The sequence below is a fragment of the Chlorocebus sabaeus genome, chromosome 5 (assembly GCF_047675955.1).
Source record: "Chlorocebus sabaeus isolate Y175 chromosome 5, mChlSab1.0.hap1, whole genome shotgun sequence".
NCBI lineage: Eukaryota > Metazoa > Chordata > Mammalia > Primates > Cercopithecidae > Chlorocebus > Chlorocebus sabaeus.
Genome location: NC_132908.1, coordinates 69,590,502 through 69,607,334, shown reverse-complemented (window position 1 = coordinate 69,607,334; position 16,833 = coordinate 69,590,502). Strand labels below are relative to the sequence as shown.

The 16,833-nt window shown below is 48.3% G+C and overlaps 1 protein-coding gene across 2 annotated transcripts; it reads left to right on the top strand.

The window, feature by feature from the left end:
- The first annotated feature begins 564 nt into the window (after positions 1-564).
- On the top strand, positions 565-16,308 carry MARVELD3 (MARVEL domain containing 3). 2 transcript variants are annotated; one of them, XM_007993722.3, is made up of 3 exons: positions 565-1,077; positions 3,670-3,797; positions 14,671-16,308. In XM_007993722.3, the coding sequence occupies exons 1-3, from the start codon at positions 617-619 to the stop codon at positions 15,306-15,308; spliced, it is 1,227 nt and encodes a 408-aa protein (XP_007991913.3). In that variant the 5' UTR covers positions 565-616; the 3' UTR covers positions 15,309-16,308. The 2 variants fall into 2 exon arrangements, with proteins under 2 accessions (XP_007991913.3, XP_007991911.3); XM_007993720.3 differs by lacking the exon at positions 14,671-16,308 and adding an exon at positions 8,412-9,884.
- Positions 16,309-16,833: the final 525 nt, after the last annotated feature.

Genomic DNA, 16,833 nt, shown 5'->3' with positions numbered 1-16,833 from the left:
GGATGGGTGGGTGAGTGGGTGGAGGGATGGATGGATGGGTGGATGGTTGGATGGGTGGGTGAGTGGGTGGAGGGATGGATGGATGGGTGGATGGTTGGATGGGTGGGTGAGTGGGTGGAGGTATGGATGGATGGTCGATGGGTGGGTGAGTGGGTGGATGGGTGGGTGAGTGGATGAGCGGGTAGTGGGTGGGTAGGTGAATGAATGGATGGCTGGCTGAGTGAGTGAGAGGATGGGTACGTTCTGGGAAGGTAAATCCAAGTTATTGTGTAAGTTGAGCCAGGGGAGGTGGCCACAGTTGGCTCCCCTAGGCCGCCCACCTTGTGGGGTCACCAAGGGGTTACTTCGGGACAGAAAGCCGCGGCTGTGGGTCGCCCCGCCCGAGTTTCCAGCAGCAGCACCCTAGCCCCCACCCAGCACACAGGCACCCCTCCTGCCCTGGCCCCAGCCGCGCTCAGGGCGCCCCCTGACGGCGCCCGTGCTCAGGTGCGCTCCCGGACTAGCGCGCACGCGCACAGGTGAGTGCCCGCCCCGCCCCCTGGTTTGGCCACCTGCCCAGGAAACTTGTTGGTTGTTGCCCTCGGGTCGCTCCCGGGCGGGAACACGGAACCGGGCCATGGAAGATCCGTCGGGGGCTCGCGAGCCCCGGGCCCAGCCGAGAGAGCGGGACCCGGGACGGCGCCACCACCCGGACCGAGACCGCGCCCACGATCGACAGCGGGACCGACCCGGGGACACGCGCAGGGAGCAAAGCAGCGACGGGAACCGGCGAAGGGACCGGGACCGGGACCGGGACCGGGAGAGAGACCAGGAGAGGGACCGAAACCGGGATCGGGACCGGGAGAGGGAGAGGAAGAGAGACCCGGACCGAGGCCCCCGCAGGGACAGACACAGGGACGCGGGCCCTCGCGCAGGTGAACACGGAGTTTGGGAAAAGCCGCGCCAAAGCCGGACGCGGGACGGAGCCCGGGGACCAACCTGGGACTCAGCCGCGCCTCCTGGGCCCGCGCCCTGGGAAGCCCCGGAGCCGCCGCAGACGCACAGGAAGGGGGGCCCCGGGTACCGAGGACCCGAAAGGTGAGAGGGGCCGGGGCGCTGCGACCTCCGCGCCGGGGACGCCTGCGGCCCAGGCCGGCCCACGAGGCCCTGGCGTCCCCCGGTTCTCGTTCTAGGAGCCCGTTTAAAGGAACAAATGCCGTTTCTCCCTTCTGCGCTCTCGGAGGCGACCTGGCAGGGAAGGAAAACTTTAGGGTTCCCCTTTCTTGTGGCCTGAACCCAATTAACAAAGCAAAACACCCCCGTGTGAGCAGTGGCCGGACTGGAGGGCCTGGAGAAGAGAAAGAGAGGCCCGGGACCGGAGAGGGAGGGGTGGGAGGAGACCAGGCGGGTGGGGTTCACCCCAGGCTCCTCCCCGGCCCGCCCCGCCCCGCATGGTCACAGGACTGCGCCTTGGGGTTCAGACCCTTGTCCCGTGTTCCAGAGCCAGCCCTTCCCGACTCCAAAGTCCCCTTACCTGTGGCCGGGCCGCCCACTTGGGAAGTCCAATGAAGAGTTAATAGTTTAATATGTTACCCCTCCCAGGAACATGGGCCTTCAAAAACAGATGGGCCGGCGCGGTGGCTCACGCCTGTAATCCCAACACTTTGGGAGGCCGAGGCGGGCGGATCACCTGAGGCCAGGAGTTCGAGACCAGCCTGGCCAACATGGTGAAACCCCGTCTTTACTAAAACTACAAAAACTTAGCCGGGCGTAGTGGCGGCTGCCTGTAGTCCCAGCTACTTGGGAGGCGGAGGCGGGATAATCGCGTGAACCCGGGAGGCGGATGTTGCAGTGAGCCAAGATCCTACCACTGCACTACAGCATGGGCGACAAAGCGAGACTCCGTCTCAAAAAAAAAAAAAAAAAAGGCAGGAGACGCTACATTTTTAACCAAAGAACTAAGTCTACGTAAAATTCCCCCACTGAAGGGTACAGGTTTGTTTTCCCTTTTGCCAGTGAGGTCTAAGCAGCGTCATTCGAATCCCACGCTGCTTGAGACCCCACCCTCCTAATAAAAAAATTTTGCACAGAATTCTGCCTCGCACAGAATTCCCATAAGCCCCTTGTAAGGAGAAAGGTTCAGGGTGTACTGGAAGACTCTGAGCTAGGGGAAGGTGGGGGTGGAAGGGAAGACAAGAGGGGACCTGGTGTTTTTTTCCATCCATTGAATACGCAGATAATGTGCCCCCCGCGGTGAACCGTGAGCAGACGCGACATCACCACTGCCGGCTCCAACAGGAGACAGGTTGGGGTGAGACTGCTTCTGGTTTTCTGGTTTTTGACACCTGGCCTCTTCTCTGGGGGAGGAGTCAGGCTCCCCTCTCCCGGGGACCTGGCGGCTGAGCCCAGTCTCTCTCCCTGCTATGTCCACACAGCGAGAGAGCTCCTATCCTGAGTTTATGTTACATTATCTAAAACCAACTAGCATGACAAAGGGTGCGCCCAGATACAGTCAAAGCTGCGCCCAGGGAAACCGCTGTTGTTTCCCTGACTAAAGCCCATTGCACTGCAACTGCAGGACCTGGGAGAATCCAGAGCTGCATTTTTAGGTTTCTTTAAAAACCAGTGTGCCAGGCGGATGTGGTGGCTCACGGCTGTAATTCCAGCACTTTGGGAGGCCGAGGCGGGTGGATCATTGAAGGTAAGGAGTTCGAGACCAGCCTGGCCAACATTGCGAAATCCCATCTCTACTAAACATACAAAAAAATTAGCCGAGCGCGGTGGAACATGCCTGTAATCCCAGCTACTCGGGAGGCAGAGGTGGGAGGACTGCTTGAACTCGGAAGGTGGAGGTTGTAGTGAGCTGAGATTGCTACACTGCACTTCAGCCTGGGTGACAGAGTGAGACTCCATCTCAAAAAAAAAGAAAAAGAAAAAAAAGCAAGACTCGGGAGAAAGAGGAAAGGTGTCCCAAGCAGAATAGCTTCTGAAGTAACCCAGAGCCATGGGAAAGCGGTCATCTTTTGAGGGGAAGAGGATAGTTCATTATGGCTGGGTCTGTGAGCCCAAGGTCGTGAGTGTAGTGAGATGAACAGGGGCCTCCTGAGCATGCTAAAAGTTTTTAAAATTTCAAACCTAAGAGAGACATGATGTTCTAGAAAGACTGTGGGAGCCCAGCAAGTAGAATGCAGCCCCCTGTTGAATCTCAGACAAAGCCTAGGATATGCTGCATAAAGCGAGCAGAGAAGGGACAGAAAATGCTAGGGTTGGCAGGGGAAGAAATAATGTGATGGGCATCGGAGTCATGTGAATGCAAACTGGTTTTGAAGACTCCTGGTGCATGCTGAACTGAGAACTCACACTCACAGGAAGGCAGCTCGCAGCTACCTGGTTAGACAGCTCCCAGGGGCAGACAAACCATCAAAGGTAGTGCTCAGGGGTGCAGAGCACAGCATCTGTCACGTGGTTAGCTAGCAGAGTTGGGCCAAGTATTCGGATGTCCTGTGGGGCCGCTAAACCAGAGAATTCTCTGGAGTTTAAAATACTGGGACAAATTCTATTTCTGTTCTGCATAGTCTTTAATGTTTGGGCCCAGCACAAGGAGTCAAGGGTTCTAATCCTGAACACTATTGAATGAGAGATTATTGAACGAGAGATTTCCTAATGGCCATGTATGCTTTTTGGTTATAGTGAACCCCCTTCGGGGAGATATCTGCCCTCGACCCCCAGGCCTGGACGAGAGGAGGTGGAATATTACCAGTCAGAGGCAGAAGGACTCCTGGAATGCCATAAATGCAAATACTTGTGCACTGGGAGAGGTGAGCTGTTTTGCAGGCTGTTCAATCATTTACTGTCACTGGTGGTTCTGGAAGGAATGGTCTGAGCTGGTGAAGCAAAAATTTAAGCACATTCCCTTGTGGGTTCCTAGCATTTTCATTTCTGTACTTGTGAGGTTCTTGTTTTCTTAAAAAAAAAAAAAAAGTAGAACGTCTCAAAAGTGCTGCTAGATTTCCTGTGTTTCTCCTTAAACGTGCCCTGGGTTTGCAGAGGCAAGCAGCCATGTTTGCAGCTTTCAGACTCCAGGTGGAAGTGCAGAGGCCTGTAGGTGGAACTGGCTATGAGCTGCCAGCTGTCAGAGGAGGTATCTTCTGGCGAGGCGGCTGAATTAACAGAGAGGGAAAATCACCTGGCGTGGGCAGCCAAGTTGCAGCACCTGTTCTCCTTGAAGATCTGACGCCCAACACTTGATCAGTGGCTTTTTAACTTTATTGACTGAGGCCAGGCATGGTGGCTTATGCCTGTAATCCCAGCACTTTGGAAGGCCCAGGAAGGAGGATCTCTTGAGCCCACAAGTTTGAGACCAACCTGGGCAACACAGCAATATCCCATCTCTAGTTTAAGAAAAAAAAAAGGAAAAAAGGCCGGTGTAGTGGCTTACGCCTGTAATCCCAACACTCTGGGAGGTCAAGGTGGGTGGATCACTTGAGGTCAGGGCTTCAAGACCAGCCTGGCTAACGTGGTGAGGAGGAGAATTGCTTGAACCTGGGAGGAGGAGGTTGCAGTGAGCAGAGATCATGTCACTGCACTCCAGCCTGGGTGACAGAGTGAGACTCCATCTCAAAAAAATGAATTTAAAAATTAAAATATATATATATATGTATATATATACACACACATATTCACAAGGTTGTTAAATATATATTTTTTTACATTAAGACCGAGTTCACACACACAAACAAAAATGTTGTGAAACCATACGGACCCTATTATCTACCAAGTACTCTGATATTTTCTATCCCATTCATTAAAAACAAAATCATTTTTTAAAAACCATACTTATGGCCGGGCGCGGTGGCTCAAGCCTGTAATCCCAGCACTTTGGGAGGCCGAGACGGGCGGATCACGAGGTCAGGAGATCGAGACCATCCTGGCTAACACGGCGAAACCCCGTCTCTACTAAAAAAAAAATACAAAAAACTAGCCAGGCGAGGTGGCGGGCGCCTGTAATCCCAGCTACTCGGGAGGCTGAGGCAGGAGAAAGGCGTAAATCCGGGAGGCGGAGCTTGCAGTGAGCTGAGATCCGGCCACTGCACTCCAGCCCAGGCGACAGAGCCAGACTCCGTCTCAAAAAAAAAAAAAACAACAACAACAACAACAAAAAAAAACCATACTTATTTAGGACCCACAGTCTGAAAAACACTTTCATCCTATCATGTATCCACCCCAAATGTGGCGTCCCCAGGTTCCCCATTCTAGCGGTCTTGGCCTTGCCAGCAATGAAGAAAATCTGGTTTGTCTGGGTGAGAGCTTACAGGTCACATGATTTGGTGAGAAATGTTTCTAGGTTTACTATGACTAAGGGAGAAAACGTTCCAGCCCAAGGGAGAGAACTCATGGAGCTCATACCTGACAATGTAATCTCAGGGTGATTCCAAAGATGCATATGATTATAGGATTATAGGAACTTTGAGGAAAGGGCTCTGGGTGATGCACGTACAAGGATCATTACTCCAGTTGCAGATATTGCACAACCTCATGGCCTGTAATTCTGTCAACAACTCCTGAGCTTCAGAGAAGTACAGTAAGATATCCAGAGGACTGTGTTCTTATTGAGAGCAAACAAAAAAAATTATGAATATATGCATAAAGTTCAGGAAAAAATATATTCACAGTGATTTTTTTTAATTGGTTGTTATTATAGGCAATTGTTACATTGCATGTTTTCTTAAGTCCACATTTTCTTTTTTTGTTGTTACAAGTAAGTATAACTATCTTTTTTTTTTTTTTTGAGACAGAGTATAGCTCTGTAGCCCAGGCTAGAGTGCAGTGGCATGATCTCAGCTCACTGCAACCTCTGCCTTCCAGGTCCCGGTTCAAGCAATTCTTCTGCCTCAGCCTCCCAAGTAGCTAGGAGGTAGCACGTGACACCATGCCCAGCTAAATGTTGTATTTTTAGTAGAGACAGGGTTTCACCATGTTGGCCAGGCCGGTGTTGAACTCCTGACCTCATGATCCGCCCACCTCGGCCTCCCAAACTGTTAGGATTACAGGCATGAGCCACCACACCTGGCTGTATAACTTTCATACATAAAATGATGAGAGAGTGTAAAAAAAAAAAAAAAAAACCAAAAAAAACAATAATGTTGTTTGCATTCTGGGGGAAAATTATACAGTATAAAGATCACACTTGAGAGAGCATCATCATTTCAATGACACAATGTGTAGCTTGGTTTCATGAATAGACCAACTGGAACCAGGCATAAAATCTGGTTATCAAACATCAGGGGGATATTGACAGGCCGGTGTTGGCAGCATGTACAATTTCCAGCTCAGAAGCACCCAGCTTATATGTTGTTGAGCAAAAGAAGCCACACACATAAAAGCACATAACTGTATGATTCCATTTATATGATATTCTAGAAAAGGCAGAACTAGATTCTAATGAGAGAGGGCAGATCAGTGGTTTGCTGACAAGGAAAGTGAGGGATTGACTACAAAGCATCACTAGGGAAATTTCTGGGCTAATGAGAATGTTCTGTGTCTTGATTATGGATACGTGGCACACACATTTGTCAAAACTCATCAAGCTGTATGCTTAATGTGGATCGTTTTGTTGCATATAAGTTATATTTCGCTAAGGTTTATTTTAAGGAAAGCGGCCAGTTTTCCTTTTCCAAGATAAAGAAGCCAAGGGCCCGGGAAAAATCCAGCTCTGGGAAAATATCACAGCCCAGATACACTCTTTAGGGAACTAAATAAAACAGCATTAAACATTAAGACATACTTATGAGTTAAAGTCTAAGAACAGTAAAACAAAATTTTTTTTTAATTCAGTAAGCACTAAGGGTTTAATTAACTTAATTTTTTCTGTTTCTTTTTTTTTGAGACAGAGTCTCACTCTGTCACCCAGGCTGAAATACAGTGGTGCAATCTCAGCTCACTGCAACCTCCGCCTCCTGGGTTCAAGAGATTCTTCCACCTCAGCCTCCTGAGTAGCTGAGATGACAGGCATGCACCACCATACCTGGCTAATTTTTGTATTTTTGGTAGAGACACGGTTTCACCATGTTGTCCAGGCTGGTCTCGAACTCTTGACCTCAGGTGATCTGCCTGCCTCTGCCTCCCAAAGTGTTGGGATTACAGGTGTGAGCCATTGCGCCTGGCCAATTTTTCTTATTTCTAATACATGAACCACGGTTAACATTTTGATGTGTAACTTCCATGCTTTTTTTCTGAATTATTGTATTTTTTAAGCTCTGTGATTTTCTTCAGACTTGGAGAACTTTCCCTTTACAAATTGTATTCACCACAAACATATATAAAGAGGAGATAATGACCAGCGCAGTGGCTCACACCTGTAATCCCAGTACTTTGGGAGGCCAAGGCAGGAGGATCACCTGAAGCCAGGAATTCAAGACCAGCCTAAGCAACACACCAAGACCTATGCCACAGAAAAATACAAAAATTAGGCCCAGCAGCATGTACTTGTAGTCCTAGCTATGTGGGAGGCTGAGGCAGGACGATTGCTTGAGTCTAGGAGGTCAAGGCTGTAGTGAGCCGTGATCGTGCCACTGTACTCCAGCCTAGGCGACAGAGTGAGACCTTGTCTCAAAAAAAAAGGAGATAACTTGTTTAGTTTTTTGTGTTGTTGCTTGTTTTTGTTTTTTGAGACAGAGTATCGCCCAGGCTAGAATGCAGTGGCACGATCTCAGCTCACTATAACCTCTACCTCCCAGGTTCAAGCGATTCTCCTACCTCAGCCTCCCAAGTAGCTGGGACTACAGGTGCTTACCACCACGCCTGGCTAATGTTTGTATTTTTTAGTAAAGATGGGGTGTCACCATGTTGGCCAGGCTGGTCTCAAACTCCTGACCTCAAATGATCCAGCTGCCTTGGCCTCCCAAAGTGCTGGGATTATAGGCGTGAGCCACCGCACCCAGTCTTTTTTTTTTTTTAATTAGAGATGGGGTATCACTATGTTGCCCAGGTTGGTCTCAAACTCCTGGGCTCAAGCAATCCTCCCACCTTGGCTTCCCAATGTGCTGGGATTATAGGCGTGAGCCACCACGCCCGGCCTTGTTTCATCTTTCTGGTGCTGGGAGGTGGCATGTTCTTGTCCTTCCATCCAGGATGGCTTTGTTTCTGCTCACTGGCCTGATCTCTCCCACCATCCTCCTGTCCCTCTCTCAGGGCAGACTGCTTTGCTCTTTTGAGAGTCACCCCTCTGAGTCCATAGTATTTCTGGCACCGTTTCTGGAGACCACAGTTCCCTGCTACCCTCTAGTTTTAATCATGCTGCTTTGGCCTCGGGCCTTCCTCAGGGGCAGAAGCCTACAGGGGTCTGAGCCCTGTGCGGAAGGTGGGCCTCAGGTGGAAGAGTCTCCTGGTGCCAAACAGCATCACTCAAAAATGGTAACACCCTTTTTTTGCAGCCTGCTGCCAAATGCTGGAGGTTCTCCTGAACTTGCTGATCCTGGCCTGCAGCTCTGTGTCTTACAGTTCCACAGGGGGCTACACGGGCATCACCAGCTTAGGGGGCATTTACTACTACCAGTTCGGAGGGGCTTACAGTGGCTTTGATGGTGCTGATGGGGAGAAAGCCCAGCAGCTGGATGTCCAGTTCTACCAGCTAAAGCTGCCCACGGTCACTGCGGCAATGGCCTGCAGTGGAGCCCTCATGGCCCTCTGCTGCCTCTTCATTGCTCTGGGTGTCCTGCGAGTCCCGTGGCATTGTCCGCTGTTGCTGGTGACTGAAGGCTTGTTGGACGTGCTTATCTCAGGGGGGTACATCCCAGCCTTGTACTTCTACTTCCACTACCTCTCTGCTGCCTACGCCTCCCCTGTGTGTAAAGAGAGGCAGGCGCTGTACCAAAGCAAAGGCTACAGTGGTTTTGGATGCAGTTTCCACGGGGCAGATGTAGGAGCTGGAATCTTTGCTGCCCTGGGCATTGTGGTCTTTGCCCTGGGGGCTGTCCTGGCCATAAAGGGTTACCGAAAAGTCAGGAAGCTAAAAGAGAAGCCAGCAGAAATGTTTGAGTTTTAAGGGTTTCCAAAACACTCTGCCAGATGCAAGTGGTGGTGGAAGTTAGTCTGAGCCACTGTCTTTCCCAAGAATCCCTCGTTGTGGAACTTTCCAATGCTGGAAAAGCATCGAGCCAGCGTTGGTGTGGTGGGCGGAGCTTCCAGTCACGTGGAGCGGTGTTCATGGATGCAACAGACCTTGGCTTCTGGAGTCCTCTGTGAGTGAGGGAACAACCAAAATTATTTTTCAAAAAGCAAAAAATTGGCTGGCCTCAGTGGCTCACATCTGCAATCTCAGCACTTTGGGAGGTTGAGGTGGGTGGATCACTTGAGGTCAGGAGTTCGAGACCAGCTTGACCAACATGGTGAGACCCCGTCTCTACTAAAATAGAAAACAAATTAGCGAAGCGTGGTGGTGGGCGCCTGTAATCCCAGCTACTTGGGAGGCTGAGGCAGGAGAATCGCTTGAATCTGGGAGGCAGAGGTTGCAATGAGCTGAGATCGCGCCACTGCACTCCAGCCTGGGTGACAGAGCGAGACTCCGTCTCAAAAAAAAAAAAAAAAAAAAAGCAAAAATCTGGAGCCCAAGAGCCACACGGAAAAGGCACGTGCTACAACAGAGTGCACCTCTTCAGTCAGCAAAAGGAGGTCACCAAGAGAGTTTGATGAACCTCATCTTCAAAGTTCCCAGGCACAGTGGCTCATACCTGTAATCCCAGAGCTTTCGGAGCCTGAGGTAGGAGGATTGCTTGAACTCAGGAGTTCAAGTTTGCAGTGCACTATGATTGTGACACTACACTCTAGCCTGAGCAACAGACCAAGACCTTATTGCCAAAATACTAGGAAAAAAAAAAAGTCCATGGAGAGCCACATAGACATGAGACCACACTTCAGCCTGAATTTTTCTAAATACAGCTGTCTCAAGCAGATTAGCCCACACGTTTTTCCACACTGAACTCTCCAGTCCTTCTACTTCCTTAATTCTGCAAATGGAGGGGGTGGGGACTCTTGGGAAACTACTCATGTAAAATTTAAGTTGGAGGTAGGCGTGGGCTGAGGAAACAGGAATCAGATTAATTCTCTGGGTTGCAAAGAGGCTATTCTGCAAGCCCCCCACAGTGGCCCTGAAAGCTCAATAAGTGTTTTGTACCTCTTGTAAATGTGCCATTGTGTGAAGCATTAAACCCAGCATCTAGAATTCAGGATCCATCCAGAATAAAAGAATGTAAAACCTTTCCCAACAGAAGAGTGTTACTTTTGGCCAACTTCATGGGTTCTTATTGCACATTAAATTATGACTTATGGAACATTACAATCTATTCTCAGTCCAGTGAATAAGTTCTTTGCTTTATGTGAATCCAATAAAAAATCCAAAGAATTTTAATTTGGAGTTGATGTCCTCTTTACAATACATTTATCATATTCTCTTAAACACAGACCATTTGTCACATTTAAAAGGTGAGTTCCGTTTGGGTTTAGAAAAGGAAATATATATATATGCTTGTATATGATTGGAAAATTTCTTCAAGAATAACATCAGAAAGTATTAACAGTTTTGCTTTTGAAGAGAAGGGGACTTTTCATTTATGCATGGCTTGACTGCACATGTATTTTAGAAAAATAAAAAGTAAAAAAGTTGATTTGCTCTCTTCAGTTTTTTTTAGGACCACATTTAAAGTTCAAAGGCAGGTATAGGTATATAGTTAAGCAGATTATTAAATGATCAGCCACAAAAACAGCCTCACCCAGAAAGCCTTTTTTTATTTTTTTTTATTTCTTATTTTTGAGACAGGATCTGGCTCTGTCACCCAGGCTGGAGTGCAGTGGCAGGATCTCGGCTTACTGCAACCTTTGCCTCCTGGGCTTAAGCTATCCTCCCACCTTAGCTTCCCGAGTCGCTGGAACTACAGGCCCATGACACTGTGCCTGGCTAATTTGTTTATTTTTAGAAGAGATGGGCTTTCACCATGTTGCCCAGGCTCATCTCGAACTCCTGGGCTCAAGTGATCCACCCACCTCAGCCTCCCAAAGTGCCGGGATTATAGGCGTGAGCCACCATGCCAGACCCAGAAAGACGTTATTTACAACAAAGATCTCATGTTGTTTCAGGATCTCTGCTTCCCTCTACCAAACCCTCTGCTGTCTTTCCGGAGACTTGTCCCATCCCACCATAAACTACTGCTAGCTCTGCTCACCACCCTTTTCCCCTTCCCCTGCCCCATGTGTCTTTCTGCACTAGCAGCATGCTTGGAAATACTTGAGCCTGCTTGATATTGATAGCTAAGCCAGGCCAACCCTGACTGGAACCTAGGATAATATTCCCTGGCCATATTCTTTCAACAGTCCCAACACAAATAATGGCAGAAGACCATTATTCCTGTCAATGGGCGCAGTCAATGGGTGGTTGGCAAGATCTAGATTTATTCCCTTGTAGCCTAAGAGATAGATGCTGCCTGGGTTGCGAGTCCATCCCAGAGGAAAACGTCCCACTCTTCCACATTTTTAGTAGAGTATTTCTTTTCCCTTCAGGGGGTGAAATGTTAACGTCCATGCAGAAGGAAAACCAAGGGAGAGAAAGGTGTTGGGTCCACTAACCCCCAAGAATTAGAATGATGTCTGGGTCAAGTCACTTGCTCTGCTGTAGGGAGAGTGTATATAAACCAGTAGCTTACCGTGCCTGAGTGATGAGTGGACAGTTTTAGTCTGATGTTATTTTCAATTTTAAATTAAAGAATGTAGCTTCTCAACTATCAGAGCCCTCAACTGCTACGTCCCTGTGGACCACTAGGAATTCGTGTGGGCCCAGCAGGAGATAGGATTAGCAAGCTGAGTAGCTGTTGCCTAAGTAACTTTAGAGTCTTTCACTGCCGTGATTATAAACATCATGGTACCCCCTAGTGTGTTAAGGGTTGTCCTGATTTCAGGGAAGCCACACTTTTCTTACATTTATCCCATTCTTTCTTATGTTTCTCACCAATCCCCTTCCATTTTGGAAACATTGCTGAGTAGCGTCACCATCCATTTGTATAATATTTTGTTTTTAGAGTATTTTCACATACTTGCTTTTTTTGTTGTTAACTTCCCACACAACACCGACGTATCACACAGTTGCTTTCATTTGAGCCTCCCCTCACACAGTTGCTTTCATTTGAGCCTCCCCACATCCCTGTGGGTGAAGATTGGCAGGCTTAGCTTCATTTGTCAGATTGTCTGAGGCTTAGAAGGACTGAATGGCTTGGCCAAGATGACAAGGCAGTAAAAAGTGGGGACTTGAACCTGGTGGTCCTGCTCTTGGTTCATTTGCTTTTCTCTTCATGCTCATCCCTGAACGCCAAGGGAATGGCAGGAGACCCTCTCCCAGAAGGACACCTAAGAAGGGTTTGGGGTCTCTGTCAGTAACAAATAAAAGCTCACCTCGGACAAGAGGATCTTTAGTCTGTTGGCCTGTTGGCTTCCTCTGCCTCGTGCCATTTGTGGGTTCCTTTCAGTCCAAGTATCTGTCAGTAAGGTCCTCGTTGAATAGATGAATCCATCCATACAACGAAGTCGAAGCCACTTAACAAAATGTAGGAACTGATCGGAAAACATCTGGAGGATATAGGAAATGAAAAAATCAAAATGCAGAACAGTGTACGTGGTACACTTACTTTTGTGCAAAAATGCAGGGAAGGGAATGAAATGCAGATTTAAACATGCTTTTTATTTGCATAAAGGAACACTGGACAATTATATTAGAAACCAATGAAAGCGGTTGGCAATAGACAAGAGACTGGATATGAGTGAAATTTCTCAGTTTATACCTTATGTCATTTCAATTTTTTAGAAACTTTTAATTTGGAAATATAGATTTGCAAGAAGTCACAAAAGTACAGTGCAGAGTACTCCTGTGTACCCTTAACCCACTTTTCTCTAATGATAATATGTTGCATAACTAGTACAATATCAAGACCAGGAAAGTAGCAATCTACAGAGCTCATTTAGATTTCCCCCTTTTACCTGCACACATTTGTATGTGTTCCTAGTTCTAAGCAGTTTTATCTCATGTGCAGATTTCTGTGAGCGGCATCACGACGACATTCAGAACTGTTCCCTTACCCTGGACATCCATCCCTGTGCTAACTCTTCATAGTCACACCCATCTTCTTCCTCCCTCCCCCATCCCTACTCATTCCTATCCCCTGTTGATCACCAATCTGGGCTTCTTTATAATTTTGTCCTTTTGAGACTGTTACATACACAAAATCACACGGTATGTAACTTTGAGCAGAGTCTCGCTCTTGTCGTCCCAGGCTGGAGTGCAATGGCACGATCTTGGCTCACCGCAACCTCCGCCTCCCGGGTTCAGGTGATTCTCCTGCCTCAGCCTCCTGAGTGGGTGGGATTACAGGCACCTGCCACCACACCCAGCTAATTTTTGTATGTTTAGTAGAGATGGGGTTTCACCATGTTGGCCAGGCTGGTTATGAACTCCTGACCTCAGGTAATCTACCCGCCTTGGCCTCCCAAAGTGCTGGGATTACAGGCATGAGCCATTGCGCCCAGCCAAGACTGGTTCTCTTTCACTCATCACAATTCCCTTGAGATCCATTCAAGTTGTTGCATGTATCAGGAGTTCATTCCTTTATTTTTTTTATTTTTTTATTTTTTTTGAGATGGAGTCTCACTTTGTCACCCAGACTGGAGTGCAATAGCATGATCTCGGCTCACTGAAACCTCTGCCTCCTGGGTTCAAGCAATTCTCCTGCCTCAGCCTCCGGAGTAGCTGGAACTACAGGCACCTGCTCCCACACCTGGCTAATTTTTGTATTTTTAGTACAGATGGGGTTTCACCATGTTGGCATGGCTGGTCTCCAAATCCTGACCTCAAGTGATCTGCCCACCTCAGCCTCCCAAAGTGCTGGGATTACAGGCGTCAGTCACGGCACCCAGCCTAGGAGTTCATTCCTTTTTATCGCTGAGTAGGGTAGCCCATGGTATGGGTGTACCCGTTTGTGTAACCAGTCACCCACTGAAGGGCATTGGGGTTGTTTCCAATATTTGGCTATTATAAATAAGCTACAATGAATATTTATGTCCACGTCTTTGTGTGGACATGTTTTTGTTTCTTTAGTATAAATGCAGGGTCACATGGTAAGTTTTTAAAGAAACTTCATTTTTTAAGAAACTGCCCCCAATTTTTTCAGAGTGGTACTTCGATTTTTCAAACATAGATTAAAAACAAAACAAAAACGAAAAGCAAATTAAATGTACTGACGTTGAGGCTGGGTGAGGTGGTTTACGCCTATAATCCCAGGACTTTGGAAGGCCAAGGCAGGCGGATCACTTGAGGTCAGGAGTTCGAGACCAGCCTGGCCAACATGGTGAAACCCTGTCTCTACTAAAAATACAAAAATTAGCCGGGCATGATGGCATGTGCCTGTAGTTCCAGCTACTCAGGGGGCTGAGGCAGGAGAATCACTTGAAGCCAGGAGGTGAAGGTTGCAGTGAGCCGAGATCACACCATTGCACTCCAGCCTGGGTGACAGGGTAACACCCTGTCTCAAAAAAAAAAAAAAAAAAATGTTGACATTGAATTGACCACGTCCTTAAAATCAGGTGGCCTGTGGTATGTCTCTGGCTTGGCCAGGCTGCGTAATGTCAGTGTTAAAGCCCGAATCTCTCTTCTCCTAGGTGTGGTGCAGATAGTGGAGGTGGTCTTGAATGGGATGGTTCTCATATGCATCGTGGCCTCCTACTTTGTCCTTGCCGGATTCAGTGCCAGCTTTTCCAGTGGCGGTGGCTTTGGGAACAACTACTACTCACCATTCGAGGGCACTGAGCTAGAGCAGGTTCGGCAGCTGGACCAGCAGTACACGATCCTCCGGTCGCCCCTGATATATGGTGGCGTGGCTGTTTCTCTGGGGTTGGGGGTCCTCACCATGGGCGTCTTACTCCAAGGAGCCAAGAGTCTAACAATGTTGTCAGGGAAGTGGCTCCTCACGGAGGCCGCCTTCAGCCTCCTAGCGGCCGTGGGCTACTGCACAGGCATTGGTGTTTACCTCCACGTGGCTCTGCAGATCAATAGCACCGACACTTGCAAAACAAGAGAGAGGCTCTATGCCCGCAGGGGTCTCACCTGGATGAACTGCCAGCTGGCAGGCACTGATGGAGCAGCAGCCACCTTTGCTTGTCTTCTGGTGATCATGTACGGCGCCAGCGTGGTGCTGGCCCTGCGTAGCTACCGAGAACAGAAGCGCTACAAAGGCAGCCGAGAACAGCCCAGGAGTTACAGTGAGGCACCGGAATACCTGTGGTCTGGAACAGTTTGAGATCTTCCAGGACCTAAGTGTGAACCCACATTGTTTCTCTTAAAAAGACAGGTCTTTTAAAACCCCACATTAGACAACTATGGTTTTCACACACTTGACTTTACAAATGCTCTCTTTGGACTGCGGCAAAGTTAAAGAATTGAGGCTGGGCGCGGTGGCTCATGCCTGTAATCCCAGCACTTTGGGAGGCTGCAGTGGGCGGATCACTTGAGGTCAGCAGATTGAGTCCAGCCTGGCCCACATAGCGAAACCCTGTCTCCACTAAAAATACAAAAAAATTGCTGGGCGTGGTGGTTCACGCCTGTAATCCCGGCACTTTAGGAGGCCAAAGCAGGCGGATCACCTGAGGTTAGAAGTTTGAAACCAGCCTGGCAAACATGGTGAAACCCCATCTCTACTAAAAATACAAAAATTAGCTGGGCATGGTGGCGGATGCCTGTAATCTCAGCTACTCTGGAGGCTGAGGCAGGAGAATCTCTTAAACCCAGGAGGCAAAGGTTGCAGTGAGCCAAGACCATTGCAATCCAGCCTGGGCAACAAGAGCGAGATTCTGTCTCAAAAAAAAAAAAAAAAAAAATCAGCTGGGCTTGATGGTGAACACCTGTAATCCCAGCTACTCAGGAGGCTAAACAACAAGAATCACTTGAACCTGGGAGGCAGAGTTTGCAGTGAGCAAACTCTACTCCACGTCACTGCACTCCAGCCTGGGCAACAGAGCGAGGCTCTGTCTCAAAAACAACAGTGACGACAACAAAAAAGATAGGACAGTTGATTTTATTAGACCATGAAGGCATACTAGAGGCTTTTTCATTTCTGCATTTCCTGACAGTGCTCCATAGAGTAGGCCTTCAAAGGTAGCTAGTAATCTCATTACCCTGGACTGCTCTCATAATCTAACAGATCACTAACACTGAATCTTAAAAATAAAGTTCTTTTAGTAATTTTAATCTTGCGTGTTTTATACCTATTCTTATACTTTACAGCTAGTCCCAAATATATTAGTTCAAATCACAGGCAACTAGAAATATACATTCTCGTTATGTTCTTTTTTCTAATTGTCCTCTTGCTCTTTACTAGTGAATTCTTATGGAACCTGTTCAGGACAAAGGATTGAAGCTAAGCCTCCTACCTAAGCGGAAAAGACCTAGATTGTACTTTTATAAAAATAAAGCTTGGAAAATAATCAACTGGATATCTACATTGCTAGGTTAAAAGTTGTGGTGCCTTGGCCAGGCACGGTGGCTCACGCCTGTAATCCCAGCACTTTGGGAGGCCAAGGCAGGTGGATCATGAGGTCAAGAGTTCAAGACCAACCTGGCCAAAATGGTGAAACCCTCTCTCTACAAATAATACAAAAAAATTAGCCAGCCTGGTGGCAGGCACCTGTAATCCCAGCTACTCGGGAGGCTCAGGCAGAGAATTGCTTGAACCTGGGAGGCAGAGGTTGCAGTGGGCCGAGATCGCGCCACTGCACTCCAGCCTGGGTGACAGAGTGAGACTCTGTCTCAAAAAAAAATAAAAACAC